Genomic DNA, 16,369 nt, shown 5'->3' on the forward strand with positions numbered 1-16,369 from the left:
CTCCCCATAGGCCCAGGTGAGAGGACCCTACTCTGTGACGTCACCACCGGCCAGCCCCGTCCCATCGTCCCGGCAGCCTGGCGGTGGCACGTTTACAACTCCATTCATAACTTAGCGCACCCCTCCATCAGGTCAACCGTCAGGATGGGTCCAACAGTTTCGTTTGGCACGGACTCCAAAAGCATGTCAGTGAATGGGCCAAAATGTGCATGCACTGCCAGACGGCCAAGGTGCAGCGGCACACCAAAGCTCTGCCGCAGCAGTTCCACCCCACCCACCGGCGTTTCGACCACATTCATGTGGATATCGTGGGCCCCCTGCCAGTGTCACGCAGAGCGCGGCACCTCCTCACTATCGTGGACCGGTTCACAAGATGGCCAGAGGTGATCCCGCTCACCGACAGCACCTCCGAATCTTGCGCGTGGGCACTGATCGCCACCTGGGTATCTCGCTTTGGTTTACCGGTCCACATTACCTCCGACAGAGGCGCCCAGTTCACCTCCAGCCTGTGGTCAGCTATGACCAGCCTTTTGGGGACACAGCTGCACCACACCACTGCCTACCACCCACAGTCCAACAGCCTGGTGGAGCGTTTCCACCGTCACCTAAAGTCGGCTCTCATGGCCCGCCTGCGAGGAGCCAACTGGGTGGACGAGCTTCCCTGGGTTCTACTCGGCATCCGCACGGCGCCCAAAGAGGATCTGCACGCCTCGTCGGCCGAGTTGGTGTACAGCGCACCCCTGGTCGTCCCCAGGGAGGGCATACCAGCCCCAAGGGGGCAGGAGGAAGAACCCGCAGCAGTCCTGGGCAGACTACGTGAGAGACTTGGTAACCTGGCCCCGACACCCACTTCGCGGCATGGGTAGAACCCGACCTGCGTACCCAAAGACCTGCAAAACTGTAAGTTTGTTTTTGTACGACGGGGCAGACATCGGACACCGCTACAGCGACCCTACGAGGGGCCGTTTACGGTGATCAGAAACAACGGGTCCACATCCGTGCTGGACATTGGGGGGAAAGAGGAGGTTTTCACAGTGGACCGACTCAAACCGGCCCATGTGGCGTAGCCGGTCGAGATTCCGGCACCGCGGCGCAGAGGCAGACCTCCCAAACAGAGTCCGGCCCAGACTGTGGACATTGGGGGGTGTATCGCCGGTTCTGAAGGGGGTGGGGTTGTGTGGCGACCCACTTCCCAGCGCACTCAAACCGGCTCACGAAACGGCGTGCCAGGTCTGCTTCACCAGCAAGGGGAAAAACCCGCGTGCGGGACAAGACTGTAAATACATGCCCCCTACAGTATTCCCGCCCAGGGAGGGCGGGATCAGGAAGGCTTTAAAGCGAGGCCGCTAAGTTTGAATAAACCTCTTTTGCAACTGCAGCTCACCGACTCCCTATCGTTATTGCAGCGCTGCATGTAGCACTCCACTACAGGATTACCTTTGCACGCAGTTTACGGAATAAGGAAGATAAACTTGTAGCATAGTTACTGATCGGCATATATGATGCTATGGACATTGCTAAATTGTGGCTGAAAGAAGATTATAGCTGGGAGCTTAGTGTCCAAGGATACACATTGTATCGAAATAACATGCGGGCCAGCAAAGGGAGTGGTTTGACTCTGTAATTTTGTTAAACAAGATTGAAAGAGAATAGAGGAAGTTTACAAGGATGTTGCTGGGACTGGAGGACCTGAGTTATAAGGGAAGATTGAATATGTTAGGATTTTATTCCTTGGAACCATAAGACCATAATGTATCGGAGAGGAATTAAGCCATTTGGCCCATTGAGTCTACTCTATCGTTTGATCGGGGCTGATACATTTATCCTCTCCACCCCATCTCATGCCTTCTCCCCGGAAATCTTCTTGCTCTGACCAATCAAGAATCTATTAAACTCTGCCTTAAATATGCATAAAGACTTGACCTCCAAAGCCTGTGGCAAAGAATTCTACAGATTCACCATTCTCTGTCTAAATTATACAAAAGCTCTGCCAGAGTTTCCCAGTGAGTTCCTCCAACGGATATTCTGCCACTCCAGATTCACCACGTCTTGCATTTTCAACAAAAATGCAATAACCTACCCAAGATCCACAAACCTGCCTGTCCATAAATCACCAGCATATCTTTCCCTTCCCCCCCTTTCTGCTTTCCACAGGGATTGCTCCCTACACAACTCCCTTGTCCATTTGTCCCCCCCATCCCTTCCCACTGATCTCCCTCCTGGCACTTATCTTTGTAAACGGAACAAATGCTACACCTGCCCTTACACTTCCTCCCTCACCGCCATTCAGGGCCCCAGACAGTTCTTCCAGGTGAGGCGACACTTCATCTGTGAGTCAACTGGTGTGGTATACTGTGTCCGGTGCTCCCGGTGTGGCCTTTTATATATTGGTGAGACCCGATGCAGACTGGGAGACCGATTCGCTGAATACCTACGCTCTGTCTGCCAGAGAAAGCAGGATCTCCCAGTGGCCACACATTTTAATTCCCCGTCCCATTCCCATTCTGATATGTCTATCCATGGCCTCCTCTGCTGTCAAGGTGAAGCCACACTCAGGTTGGAGCAGCAACACCTTATATACCAGCTGGGTAGCATCCAACCTGATGGCATGAACATTGACTTCTCTAACTTCCGTTAATGCCCCTCCTCCTCTTCTTACCCCATCCCTGATATATTTACTTTTTTCCCCTCTCCTCTTTTTTTCTCTTTCTCTGCCCATCACTCTGCCTGTTCTTCATCTCCCTCTGGTGCTTCCCATCCCCCTTTCTCTCACCCTAGGCCTCCCATCCCATGATCCTTTCCCTTCTGCAGCTCTGTATCCCTTTTGCTAATCACCTTTCCGGCTCTCAGCTTCACCCCACCCCTTCCGGTCTTCTCCTATCATTTCGCATTTCCCCCTCCCCCCACTACTTTCAAATCTCTTACTACCTTTCCTTTCGGTTATTCCCAAAACGTCAACAGCGCTTCTCCCTATAGATGCTGCCTGGCCTGCTGTGTTCCACCAGCATTTTGTGTGTGTTGCTTGCAATAACCTTTCTCCTTTCATTAGCCACTGAATGACTGAACTGCAATTGTGGGACCATTTTGATTCCTATCCCTATTCTCATTCTGATAGGTCGATCCATGCCCTCTTCTTTTACCATGATGAGGCCACTCTCAGGATGGAGGAGCAATGCCTCATGTTCCTCTGAGTCTGGATGAGAATCAGTTTCTTTCCCCAGGCTATTAGGCTTCTGAACTCCTTGCCACATCATATTCTGAGTCACTAGTTAATTTGTTCCGCACCTTACAATATTTAATATTAATACACTTCAATTTGTTATTTATGTGTGATTCATCTGTAGATTTTATCCTTCCATTCATGAGTTACCCTGTTATGTGTACTAACCTGGTTCGAAGAAATGTCTCATTGCTATATATATATATATATATACATATATAGACATACATTGTTTATTCATTTCATAGATGCTGCCTGACCTGCTGAGTTTCTCCAACATTTTGTGTGTTTTGTGCATGTTGCTCAAGATTTCCAATATCTGTAGAATCTCTCATGTTTATTGCATTTTTACTGAGTGCCTGAGGATAAATGGATCATTTATGAAATCTTCCTGCGACTCTTATTCTTGAAATAAATGTCTACAAGAGTAAGTTGAAGAAGAGGTTTGAAGTAAAACCAATAACAAACTCAACTAGTAAAGATCAGGTGCAATTTCTACTTTAATATGAATCATGTTATTCAATCAAATATGTATTGAGCAAATCATAACAATCAAGAAGTCTATATTGAAATGTTTTGTTAATTTTGATGTTTAAAGGTTGAAAGGTTTAATTTGACTTGATATCTCCTCAATCAATGCCTGACATGTTAAACTATTACAAAGCAAACCTACATGCTAAATTATGTTAGCCCACACCCAATATTTAAATGTTATAAGTTTAAGCGTTAGAAGTAACTGAGTAGTTTTCCATCCGGAGAGGCACAAGTTTTGTGATGGTGTGGATTCTGTGATCAAGCTGTGGGGTTTGCCACTCTCCCAGCAAACAGGACGCTCTTGAGTTGGTTATCAGCAATTAGTAACAAGAAAGGTCTGTTAATTTTGATCTTCGGGATAGCACTCTGTACGGTTATTTCAGTTTCTGTAGATGAACTAGCCGTTGATCCTCTCTCATCTATTTTCAGCATAGACCTTTGAATCACCTACAGAGGCAAAAAAACACATCAAACTTGATTTATAACAAAAACATTCAATTTATAAGTACATAACCGGTACATCGTTGGACAGTGGGAAGAAACCAGAGCATGCAGAGACTATCCATGTGGTCATAGGGAGAATGTACAAACTCCTCAGAGGCAGCGTTAGCAATGAACTGGGTCACCAGTACTGTAAAGCGTTGAGCTAACCAGCGGGCTATCATGCTACCAGAAGGTTGTCATTTACAGGGAAACAACTAATCATGTTCAGGTTTAGTGCACATTTGGTTTCTGTGTGCAGGCCACAACATGAAAATTATTCCTGCGCGAGTGCCAACTGTGCTCTTGGAAGATAGAACACAGACAGTACAGACCCTGAACACTCCTTCAGATAGAATACAGACAGTTCAGACCCTGAACAGGTCCTTCAGATAGAACACAGACAGTACAGACCCTGAACACTCCTTCAGATAGAATACAGACAGTACAGACCCTGAACACTCCTTCAGATAGAACACAGACAGTACAGACCCTGAACAGTCCTTCAGATAGAACACAGACAGTACAGACCCTGAACAGGTCCTTCAGATAGGGGTGGATACGTATAGTATACATAGGGAATGTGGAGGGGTGGGTTAGTGGGTGGATATGTATAGTATACATAGGGAATGTGGAGGGGTGGGTTAGTGGGTGGATTTGTATAGTATACATAGGGAATGTGGAGGGGTGTGTTAGTGGGTGGATATGTATAGTATACTTAGGGAATGTGGAGGGGTGGGTTAGTGGGTGGATATGTATAGTATACTTAGGGAATGTGGAGGGGTGGGTTAGTGGGTGGATTTGTATAGTATACATAGGGAATGTGGAGGGGTGGGTTAGTGGGTGGATTTGTATAGTATACATAGGGAATGTGGAGGGGTGGGTTAGTGGGTGGATATGTATAGTATACATAGGGAATGTGGAGGGGTGAGCCACTGGGTAGATAAGGAAAGGATGTGTATGGATTGTGGAGGGAGGGTTTACGCATTCATATTCAACGACTGCATACAAACTTAAACATTTAAATTATCCCAATAAACCAAGCAGTACTTTTGTGATCTTTTGTTAGTTAACATAAATTGTATTCAATATAATAAATTTTTTGATGATTTACCTCTGATAATTTTACAGGCCATTTAGATAATCCGGAGAAGTTTGCATCGCTGGTAAATGCATCTCTGATACCCATGGAATTCAGTAGGGTTTTCAGTTGGTAATCTTTCTTCAGTATCATCTTTGGCAAATGCACTTCGACATAGCTGTCATGAACATAACACCAGAAAGGTATTGTATCATCTCATATTTTCTCACATCTTAGTTTTTTAAACTTTTACTGATAAATAAATTAAACTAACAAAAGGAAATCTAAAAATTAATGTAACACACACAAAATACTGGAGGAAAACAACAGATCAGGCAGCATCTATGGATTCAAAGTTCAAGACTGTTGTGTGTAATTTCCAGTATACAAGTCCAAAGAAGAATGAAATAATTGCAACTCCGGGTCTGATGCAGCTGCAAAAAAACACATTAATACAAACACAATAACTAGAAACTAGGTAACTAGTACTGATTGTGTATGATCAGCCATGATCACAGTGAATGGCGGTGCTGGCTAGAAGGGCTGAATGGCCTACTCCTGCATCTACTGTCTATTGTCTATAAAAGATCGAGGAGGTAAAAGGGGCGGAGCAGGGAGCAGCACTACCAATCGGGGACAATATCACAGCTGTACTCAGGGGAGACTTAATGGAGGGTCAGATGTCAGATGCTGAGTCATTTGGATAAAACTCAGGAATAGGAGGGGTGCAATCACACTGATGGGATTGTACCACTGACCCCCTAATAGCCAATGGGACATTAGGAACAGATATGTAGTCAGATCAAGGAAATGTGTGAAAATAACAGGGTTGTCATGGGGGATTCCAACCTCCCTAATATAAAATGGGAGCTTCTCAGTGTAAGGGGTTTAGATGGGGCAGAATTTGTTAAGTGTATCCAGGAAGATTTCTTAAATCAATGTGTGAACAGTCTAACAAGAGGAGGGGCCGTACTGGACCTGGTGTTGGGTAATGAGCCTGGCCAGAGGTGACTGACCTTTCGGTGGGTGAACAGTTAGGGAACAGTGACCTCAGCTCCTTGAATTTCAGGATAGCAACGGATAAGGATAGGTACGGTCTTTGTGGGAGAGTTTTAAATTGAAGTAGGGCAAATTATGAAGATGGTAAGCAGGAACTAAGAAGGATTATTTGGGAACACCTTTTTTCTGGAAAGTTCACATCAGACATGTGGAGTGTGTTTAAAGATCAATTGTACAGAGTGCAGGAAACGTTCCTGTTAGAAGGAAGGACAGGGATAGAAAGATAAGGGAGCCTCGGATGTCAAGAACAGTGATGAATTTAGTCAAGAAGAAAAAGAGAAAGTATGTAAAGCTACAAAAGTTAAGATCAAATGAAACATGAGTATAAATAGACAATATACAATAGACAGTAGGTGCAGGAGTAGGCCATTTGGCCCTTCGAGCCAGCACCGCCATTCACTGTGATCACGGCTGATCATACACTATCAGTACCCCGTTCCTGCCCTCTCCCCATATCCCTTGACCCCACTATGTATAAGAGCTCTATCTAACTCTCTGTTGAAGGCGTCCAGAGACTTGGCCTCCACTGCCTTCTGGGGCAGAGCATTCCACATATCCACCATTCTCTGGGTGAAAAAGTTTTCCGCATCTCTGTTCTAAATGGCCTATCCCTTGTTCTTAAACTGTGGCCTCTAGTTCTGGACTCACCCATCAGCAGGAACATGCTTCCTCCCTCCAATGTGTCCAATCCCTTAATAATCTTATATGTTTCAATCAGATCCCCTCTCATCCTTCAAAATTCCAGTGTATACGACCTCAGTCGCTCCAATCTTTCAACATATGACAGTCCTGCCATTCCAGGAATTAACCTCGTGAACCTACACTACACTCTCTCAATAGCAAGAATGTCCTTCCTCAAATTTGGAGACCAAAATTGCACACAATACTCCAGGTGGGGTCTCATCAGGGCCCTGTACAGCTGCTGAAGGACCTCTTTACTCCTATACTCAATTCCTCTGTTATAAAGGCCAGCATGCCATTAGCTTTCTTCACTGCCTGCTGTACCTGCATGCTTGTTTTCATTGACTGATGTACAAGAACACTTAGATCTTGTTGTACTTCCCCTTTTCCTAACTTGATTCCATTTAGATAGTAATCTGCCTTCCTGTTCTTGCCACCAAAGTGGATAACCTCACATTTATCCACATTAAACTGCATCTGCCATATATTTTCCCAATCACCTAGCCTGTCCAAGTCACCCTGCATTCTCATAACATCCTTCTGACATTTCACACTGCCACCCAGCTTTGTGTCATCGAAGAAGCCAAAAAAAGAACTTGAGATGGGAATTAGGAAAGCCAGAAGATGTCATGCAAAGTCCTTGACAAGTAGGATTAAGGTGAATCCAAAGGCATTCTGTACTTACAAGAGCAAAAGGATAATGAGGAGAGGGTGGGATGACTCAATGATAAAGAGGGGAACATTTGCTTGGATACAGAGAATGTGAGAGAGGTACTTAGTGAGTACTTTGCTTCAATATTTATCAAGGAGAAAGTATTTGGAGGACCAGGAGATCAGTGCTGCATGTATATTTACATTAGAGTGTTCAGAGGTCAAGGAGAAGGGTGTTGGGCCTCCTGATGATAATTAAGGTGGATAAGTCGCCAGAGCCTGATGGGATTTACCCCTGGTATTGAAGGATGCAAGAGACGAGATTGCTGGGCCATTGACCTGTATCTTTATGTGACGAGAGAGACTGTTGAGGGAAGGGCAGTGTCTACATGGATTTTAGTAAGGCTTTTGACAAAGTCACTCATGTAAGGCTAATCCAGAAGATTAAAATGCATGGTGATTTGGCTGTTTAGATTTAGAACTAGCTTGCTCATAGAAGACACAGGGTAATGGTTGAAGGGGCTGATTCCATAAGCCTATAAGACCTTAAGACATTGGAGCAGAGATTCGAGTTGGAGGTCTGTAGTTAGTGGTGTTCCACAGGGACCTGTGCTGTTTGTGATCTATATAAATGACCTGGATGAAACTGTAGATGGGTGGTTTAGTAAGTTTTCAGATGATACCAAGATTGGTAGAGTTGGAGGTCTGTAAGTTAGTGGTGTTCCACAGGGACCTGTGCTGTTTGTGATCTATATAAATGACCTGGATGAAACTGTAGATGGGTGGTTTAGTAAGTTTTCAGATGATACCAAGATTGGTAGAGTTGGAGGTCTGTAAGTTAGTGGTGTTCCACAGGGACCTGTGCTGTTTGTGATCTATATAAATGACCTGGATGAAACTGTAGATGGGTGGTTTAGTAAGTTTTCAGATGATACCAAGATTGGTAGAGTTGTCGATGACTGGCAAAGAATACAGCTGATATAGATCAGTTGCAGATAATGGCAGAGAAATAGCAGATGGAGCTTAATCCAGATAAATGTGAGGTGTTGCATGTTGGTAGAGCAAATGCAAGGAGACAGTGCACTGTTAAGGGCAGGGTCCTCAACAGTGAGATCACAGGATCCAAGTTCATAGCTCCTTGAAAGTGGCTGCACAGGTCAATAAGGTGATTAAGAAGGCTTATGGAATATTTGCCTTTATTAGTCAAGAAGATTGGTTCAAAAGTCAAGAGGTAATTTACAACTTTATAAAACTCTGGTTAGGCTACGCCTGGAGTATTGCATACAGTTCTGGCCACCTCACCATAGGAAGGATGTTAAAGATTTGGAGAGCGTGCAGAAGAGGTTTACCAGAATGTTACCTGGTTTAGAGGGCATAAGCTATCATGAAAGGCTGGATAAACTTATGTTGTTTTCTCTGGAGCTTTGGAGGTTGAGAGGAGACCTGACTGAGGTTTACAAGATTATGAAAGGCGTAGATCATAAAGGCATAGAGGGAGTATCTGTTTCCCAGGGTTGAAATATCTAATACCAGAGGGCATGCATTGAAGGTGAGAGGGGGTAGGTTCAAGGGGGATGTGAGGGGTAAGTTTTATACCTAGAGAATTGTGAGTGCCTGGTATGCACTGCTTGGGATGGTGGCAGAGGCAAATACATCAGAGGCTATTAAGAGATGTTTGGATGGGCACATAGATATAAGGAAGATGGAGGGATATGAACATGGTGTAGGTAGGAGGGATTAGTGTTTGGGTGTTTTTGATTTGCTTTTTAATTGGTTTGGTACAACATTGTGGGCTGAATGGCCTCTTCCTGTGTTGTCTATGCTCTATCATGACTTGTGTCACTGATATTAATTCTGATTCTGAAGAAGGCATTTGGCATGTTTGTCTTCACTAGTCAAGAATATGAGTTCAAAGGTTAGGAGGTTATGTTGCAACTTTATAAAACTCTAGTTAGGCCACATCTGGAGTATTGCATCTAATGCTGGTTCCCTCATTCTAGGAAGGATGTGGAGGCTTTGAAGAGAGTGCAGCAGAGGTTCACCAGGATGCTGCCAGGATTAGAGAGCTTGTGCAATAAAGAGACGTTGATGTACTTGGTTTTCTGTTCTGTGGAGCAGTGAAGGCTGAGATGACATCTAATAGTGATGAATAGCCTGTTCCTGTGCTGTACTGATCAATGCCCTATTTTCTATGTTGCCCCTTTAGAATAGAGATAAGGAGGAACTTTGTTGCTAAGAGGGTGGTGAAACACTTCCAGGGCTGACTGTGGGGGTTAAGTCCGTGAGTATATTTAAAGTGGAGGTTGATAGGTTCTTGATTAGTCAGGGCATCAAATGTTGCAGGGTGAAAGCAGGAGAATGGGGTTGAGAGGGATACTAAATCAGTTATAATGGAATGATGGGGCAGAATTGATGGCCAGAATGGCCTAATTCTGCTCCTATGTTTTATGGTCTTTCTATCATGGTAATTTTTTTAGCTCACTTGTACAGCTAAAAAAATAATAATAACATTAAATTTGATTTAATTGAACTTACCACTTTTTCAGTGACGACAAGAGTTGATAAATTTTTTGAATGGTCAGTTTCCGCTCCACCTCTGCCAATTTTCCAGGTCTTGGTAGCAAAATCAATAGGGAGGTATTTTCTACATATTCCATCAGAAGCACATCACTGGAGAGGTCCCTGGCATAGGTCCTGTAATAGCTTCCCATCCTTCTCATCATTGGAACTTTCACTGTTGTACGGCGATCGACGCGAAAGTCAGCTTCATAAGTGCGGCTAGTGTTAAAAGGCCTCAACCAATTACCTGGAGAAAACAAAGAGATAAGCGCACTCAGGGTAATTTTATCAACATGTGCATGCATGCAACATACTGTATGCTCAAAGTTCAAAGTACATCCATTATCAAAGTACACACACTATATGCAGCTTGAGATTTGTCTTCTTGCAGACAGCCACAAAACAAAGGGACACAATAGAATCCCTGAAAACCCCCTCCCCCCCATGCAGAACAAACCGTCAAACACCCATTGAGTGAAAAAAGAGCAAATTGTACAAACAATAAACAAGTAAACAAATACCACACAGAACGTGAACTGCAGAGACCCCGAGAGTGAGCTCACAGCCCCGGAGCTGGTTTACCACCGAGGTGAGTGATACCAGTCCAGGAGCCCGATGGCTGCTGACTGCAGGACACAGCCCCGGAGCTGGTTCACCACCGAGGTGAGTGATACCAATCCGGGAGCCCGATGACTGCTGACTGCAGGACACAGCCCCAGAGCCGGTTCACCACCGAGGTGAGTGATACCAGTCTAGGAGCCCGATGGCTGCTGACTGCAGGACACAGCCCCAGAGCTGGTTCAGCACTGAGGTGAGTGATACCAGTCCAGGAGCCCGATGACTGCTGACTGCAGGACACAGCCCCAGAGCCGGTTCACCACCGAGGTGAGTGATACCAGTCCAGGAGCCCGATGGCTGCAGGCAACAGCCCTGGAGCAGGTTCTGTGCTGAGGTGAGTGCCAATCTCTACAGGCTACAGTTTAGTGCTAAGAAAAGAATCCATGCAGAGTAGTGAGTTCATCCTTTGCCCTCAACTTTGATGTCTTGATCTTTTTAATCTAGCTGGGTGCTTCAACCGGCCAAGCATCCATTTGTTTTACTGGGTGAAGGAGTAGTCTTTGGGGTACTGCAAGTCTCTGTCTTTATTGATGCTTTGCTGCACGCTTGAGTGCTTGGTGGGGGCACCACTGATTAAGGGGAATGCGAGGGGAAACTTCTTCACTCAGAGGCTCATGACAGTGTTTAAGTAGTGCCAGTGCATGAGGTAGATGCAAGGTACTTGGATGGGAGGGGCACAGAGGGCTATGGTCGATTGAAATAGGTTGTCTACATGGTTAGGCACAGATCAGATGAACCAAATGGCTTATCTCTATTGTACTTTTCTATGGCTTCTTACACCTTGTCTACTGTCTCAAGGCTGGGCATGCCTGCCCCTGTACCAACCCCACCCCCACCCATGGCACTCCTCTTCCATCGGTCCCACACTCCTTCTGTGGCCCTCCACCCTCTCCATTCCCAACATCCTTTTCTCCCGCCGGATTTACAAACTTGTTCTGCACTGCACGTTGACAAATACAGTACTGTGCAAAGGTCTTAGGCACACGAGCCTTATCTATGTGCCTGAGATTTTTACACAGTACGGTAGCTTGGCACAACATCATTGCCAAATGGCCTTTTCTGTGCTCTAATGTTTTATGTTCAAACCAATTTCTTGGCCGTGATTTTATTCCTTTCTTGATGTTAACCAACGGGAGTTTAATCGGAAACACAAGAGGTTCTGCAGTTGACGGAAATCCAGAGCAACACACAAAAAATGCTGGAGGAACTCAGCAGGTCAGGCAGCATCTGTGGAGGAGAAGGAACAGCTGACATTTCGGGCTGAGAAAGGAGTGGGTGGGACGGGGAGAGCGAAGTATGAGCTGGCAGCTGATGGGGAAACCATGTGAAGCAGAAGGTGATGGAGTGGGATTAGGAGATGAGGTGAGAAGCTGGGAGGTGATAGCTGGAAGAGGTGAAGGGTTAAGATGAAGGAGTCGGATAGTAGAGGAGAGTGGACCATGGGAGAAAGGGGAAGCAGACTGAGCTGATGGATAAGAAAATAGGTAAGAAGTGAGCCAAAATGGGGAATAGAAGAAGTGAGAAGAGGGGGGTGGGAGAAATGACCAGAATTTGAGGTTCATGTTCAGATCAATCTTGTTTTTTCTCTATGTTCAGTACACATAGCAACACACTTTTAATGATATTAATGTTGCCAGAGGGAAATAAGCAACATGCTAACTAGAATGCTAAAAGTGATCTGTGTGGGAACAGTACATAAACCACAGGTACAAAACAGAGTCTCTGTCTCTACTGAATTACAAATACTGCTAACATCCACCAAGGAATGGAATTGCTCTTTGCAGAAATTGTAACAGAAAATCGAACCAGTAACTGCTTTTGTTGATAGTCACCCTTATTGAATCAATTGCTAGTTAGACACACATCTCAGAGCAATTCAGCGGGTTTGATGATTTTTGGGTCATGTTGATAAGTTGTAGGTAGTACAATTTATTTCTTTCCTTGAATAACCCCCTCTCTATCAATGACTTATCTGTGCATTGAACTGCAAGTCTGATCATGAGTCTTCGTACAATGAAACTATAATTTAAATGAACAAACGCCAAAAAGGAAAAGAAAAACAGACAAGAGAAACAGACCAAGATATAGGAGCAGAATTAGGCTATTTGGCCCATCGAGTCAATTCTGCCATTTCATCATGACTGATCTATTTCCCTCTCAGCCCCAATCTCCTGCCTTCCCTCCTGTAGCCCTTCATGCCCTGACCAATCAAGAATCTATCAATCCCTGCCTTAAAAATATACCTTATGACATAGTTTGAAATGCACCCTAAAGATAGTTTGATGAAAGAGAGTTTAGTGCAGATCAAAGTAAGGCTCTTATTGGAGGAGAGATGGACAGAGATGTGTATGGTTGACTTCATTTATTTGGCGATACAGGTCAGTGTGGGCCCTACTGGCCCTTCGAGCTTCACTGCCTCAGCACTCCCCCGCACAAACCCGATTAACCCTAACCTAATCACAAGCCAATTTACAATCACCTATTAACCTATCCGGTATGTCTTTGAAACTGGAACACCCAGAGGAAACCCACACATTCCATAGGGATGATGCACAGAGACTCCTTACAGAGCAGAACTCTAAACTCCAGAATGTCACACTCACCTTTCCCCTACTGTGGTGCCCTTCTGTGTGAGAGATGCACAGGATCAAGGATCAAGGAGAGCTATACAAGATGGAGAGCAGAGAAAGATCTGCAACTCCAGTGAATAACTTTAAAAATAACTTAAAAAAACAATGTGGAATTTCTCCTTTCCTCTTCCAACATGTCGGTCCATGGCTTCCTCTTGTGCCATGATGAGGTCATCCTTTGTGTGGAAGACCAACATCTTGTATTCCATCTGGATAGCCTCCAACCTAATGGTATGAATATCGATTTCTCCTTCTATTAAAAAAATTACCTCCTCCTCCACTTTACTATTCCCCTCCCTGGCCTCTTAACTCTTCTCACCTGCCTGTCACCTCCCCCAGGTCACCCCTTTCTCTCATGATCCACAGTCCTCTCCTATCAGATTCCTTCTTCTCCAGCCCTTTACCTTTCCTATTCACCTGGCTTCACTTATCACCTTCTAGCTATCTTCCTTCACTATTTTTTATACTAGCATCTTCCCTTTTCCTTTCCAATTGTGAAGAAGGTCTCAGCCCAAAGTGTTGACTGTTTATTCATTTCCATAGATGCTGCCTGACCTGTCGAGTTCCTCCACCATTTTGTGTGTGTTGCTCTGGTTTTCCAACACCTGCAGAATCTCATAATTATTAAAAATAAAATATAACCAAGTAAATACTGCATTCTTCAGATCAATATTTCAAATACCTAAAATAAGATAAATATATTGTCTTGAAAATTGATTACTGTTCAATTCACTTTAAGTTCCCTGAGAAATAATATATTATAAATAGAATATAGTTCTACCTTTTCTGGTTCACCAACAATAATCTTGCATAGAGCCACACAAATTAACGATGCATTCAGAAATGTTTGATTTACAAGTTATTCTGACATCATTATTTTGGGGACATCAGTGTAAAAAATGGCAAATGTATAAATTTTTAAATGATTTGAATTTTAAATTATTTCATTGCAAAACATGGGTGTCGGGGTGGAGATACGTCTCTACCAAAGGAGGTGTAAGGTGCTCCTTCCCTTCACTAGCCAGCAGCTCACCCTAGGCAAGGTGCAGTGTCTACTTAGACTCCACTCCCCCCATCCCATCCCACCAGGGTCACATGAAGCCATCGGAGCAGGTAGTGGGTGTTTGTTTGAGTAGCTGGTGCATATCACAAGTCCTGGATATGCAATCACTGCACTAGGCAGATAAACTCTGAAGATTATTGATAACGTCTGGGCTCACCCATCTTGTAAAGACACTACCCAGAAGAAAGCAATGGCAAATCACTTCTGTAAAAAAATTTGCCAAAAACAATCATAGTCACGGAAAGACAACGATTGCTCACGTCATAACAAACAAACCTTTTGCAAAACACCCTGACCCTCAAAGAGCATGTAAAGATGTTTAGAAATTGTCCTACTCAAAATACAAAAGTTAAAGCATCAGCTGATTCAGTCATTAAATGATATGTGTTTAACATCCAAATGATCTCTTACCTCTGAACAAGATGTAGTTGAGAAGAAGCATTACGGTATCCTGTGAGAGTGACTTCGAAAGGATGTTTGGGATTTTGCCTTCAGTTTCGTTACTCACATAAGCATTTATTTTGTCTTTTGTTCTTTGTTGTTCACGAAAATCAACAGTCTCTGTCTTTGCCTTATAAAGTTCCTCGGCTTCTCTGATGAACTTTTCATGAATTTCTCGCCCCTCTTGAACATACAGAGAGTTTCCCGTTTTGAGTCGATCACTCAGTTTGCTCACATGCTCCAGAAGCTCGTGGAATATCTGCCCCACTCTGACAGCGTCATTTCTTGTGATGTTGCTGTAGCCAAGAACCTGCAGGAGCTGAGTCAGAGTATTTTCCCGGGCACCCAATGACAACATGCTCAGAGAAGCAGAGATGCTCAGTGGAGAAAAGAAAATATTTTGGGAATCTGTGCCTGATTGAGAAGCAATCTGTTTGTACAGACGCAACGCAAAATCTGAATTTGCTGCTGAGAGGCGGAGAAGGGAAGAACTGATAGAGGAAGAAGAGGGACCAGAGGGATTTCCACTGACCATGCCGCTGGAAGGCAAAGCGACCAGCAGGAAAGCAAAAGCAAGAAACTTCTCCATGTTGAACCTGCAAAGTAAAACACAAGCCTACAATGTATTTATTGTACTTTATTTAGAGATTCAGCACAGAACAGATCCTTCCAGTCTAACGAGCCACACTACCCAGAAACTCACCAATTTAACCATAGTCAAATCACAGGACAATTGACGATGACCAATCAACCTACTAACCTGTACATGTTTGGAAGAAACTGGAACACATGGGGGAAACCCATGCACTCACGGGCAGGAAGTACAAAGAACTGAACTCCAGAACACCCTGAGCAGTAATAGCAACACACTAACTACTACATTACTGTGGCATGCTGTATTGTTCTGAGTTTGCTCAAAGCCTTCCTTTTACATTCTCCACAAAGCTTATACTGAAACTCTATTACATTTCACAAGTTATAAAGATCAGATATTGCTCCTTAACTTCTAAAACAAATTGATCCCTATTCACTTACAGATTCATATTGGTAGTCTATTTGTAATTTCAGAGTCCTACCTAGTGAAGAAGCCCGTTCTTCTTTGGCAGTCCAACTTGCTGAAGTATAGTCCTTGGTCTCTAATGTCAATTTATACCATAGCAATTGCAACACAAGTTAGATTTTAATCAATGAAGTGACTTTTGATCTGTATTGTTTAAACAATCCGATTGGCTTTGCAAGTATGAATTTGACTACGTCACTGTGTCTCAGCAAATATTCCGGGAAGAATTTTGTAATATCAGTTTCAGGTATTGGATTTTGCATAGAGTCAAAGTGACATGTTAGGATAAATT

At 44.2% G+C, this 16,369-nt stretch overlaps 1 protein-coding gene across 1 annotated transcript; it reads right to left on the reverse strand.

The window, feature by feature from the left end:
* Nucleotides 1–3,712: 3,712 nt before the first annotated feature.
* On the reverse strand, nucleotides 3,713–16,163 carry LOC132405816 (alpha-1-antiproteinase-like). Its single transcript, XM_059990817.1, has 5 exons — nucleotides 16,094–16,163; nucleotides 14,988–15,613; nucleotides 10,242–10,512; nucleotides 5,349–5,493; nucleotides 3,713–4,201 (listed from the first exon to the last, which is right to left on the reverse strand). The coding sequence occupies exons 2-5, from the start codon at nucleotides 15,604–15,606 to the stop codon at nucleotides 4,013–4,015; spliced, it is 1,224 nt and encodes a 407-aa protein (XP_059846800.1). The 5' UTR covers nucleotides 15,607–15,613; nucleotides 16,094–16,163; the 3' UTR covers nucleotides 3,713–4,012.
* Between the last annotated feature and the right edge of the window lie 206 nt (nucleotides 16,164–16,369).

This window comes from Hypanus sabinus, chromosome 2 (genome assembly GCF_030144855.1).
Source record: "Hypanus sabinus isolate sHypSab1 chromosome 2, sHypSab1.hap1, whole genome shotgun sequence".
Lineage (NCBI taxonomy): Eukaryota > Metazoa > Chordata > Chondrichthyes > Myliobatiformes > Dasyatidae > Hypanus > Hypanus sabinus.

Excerpts from the sequence above, each read along its gene's own strand:
- LOC132405816 (XM_059990817.1), bottom strand. The coding sequence starts at position 15,606 with ATGGAGAAGTTTCTTGCTTTTGCTTTCCTGCTGGTCGCTTTGCCTTCC. Across the intron at positions 10,513-14,987 it reads CAACTACATCTTGTTCAGAG|GTAATTGGTTGAGGCCTTTT; the intron begins GTAAGAGATCAT and ends TGTTTTCTCCAG. Across the intron at positions 4,202-5,348 it reads GGCCTGTAAAATTATCAGAG|GTGATTCAAAGGTCTATGCT; the intron begins GTAAATCATCAA and ends TTGCCTCTGTAG.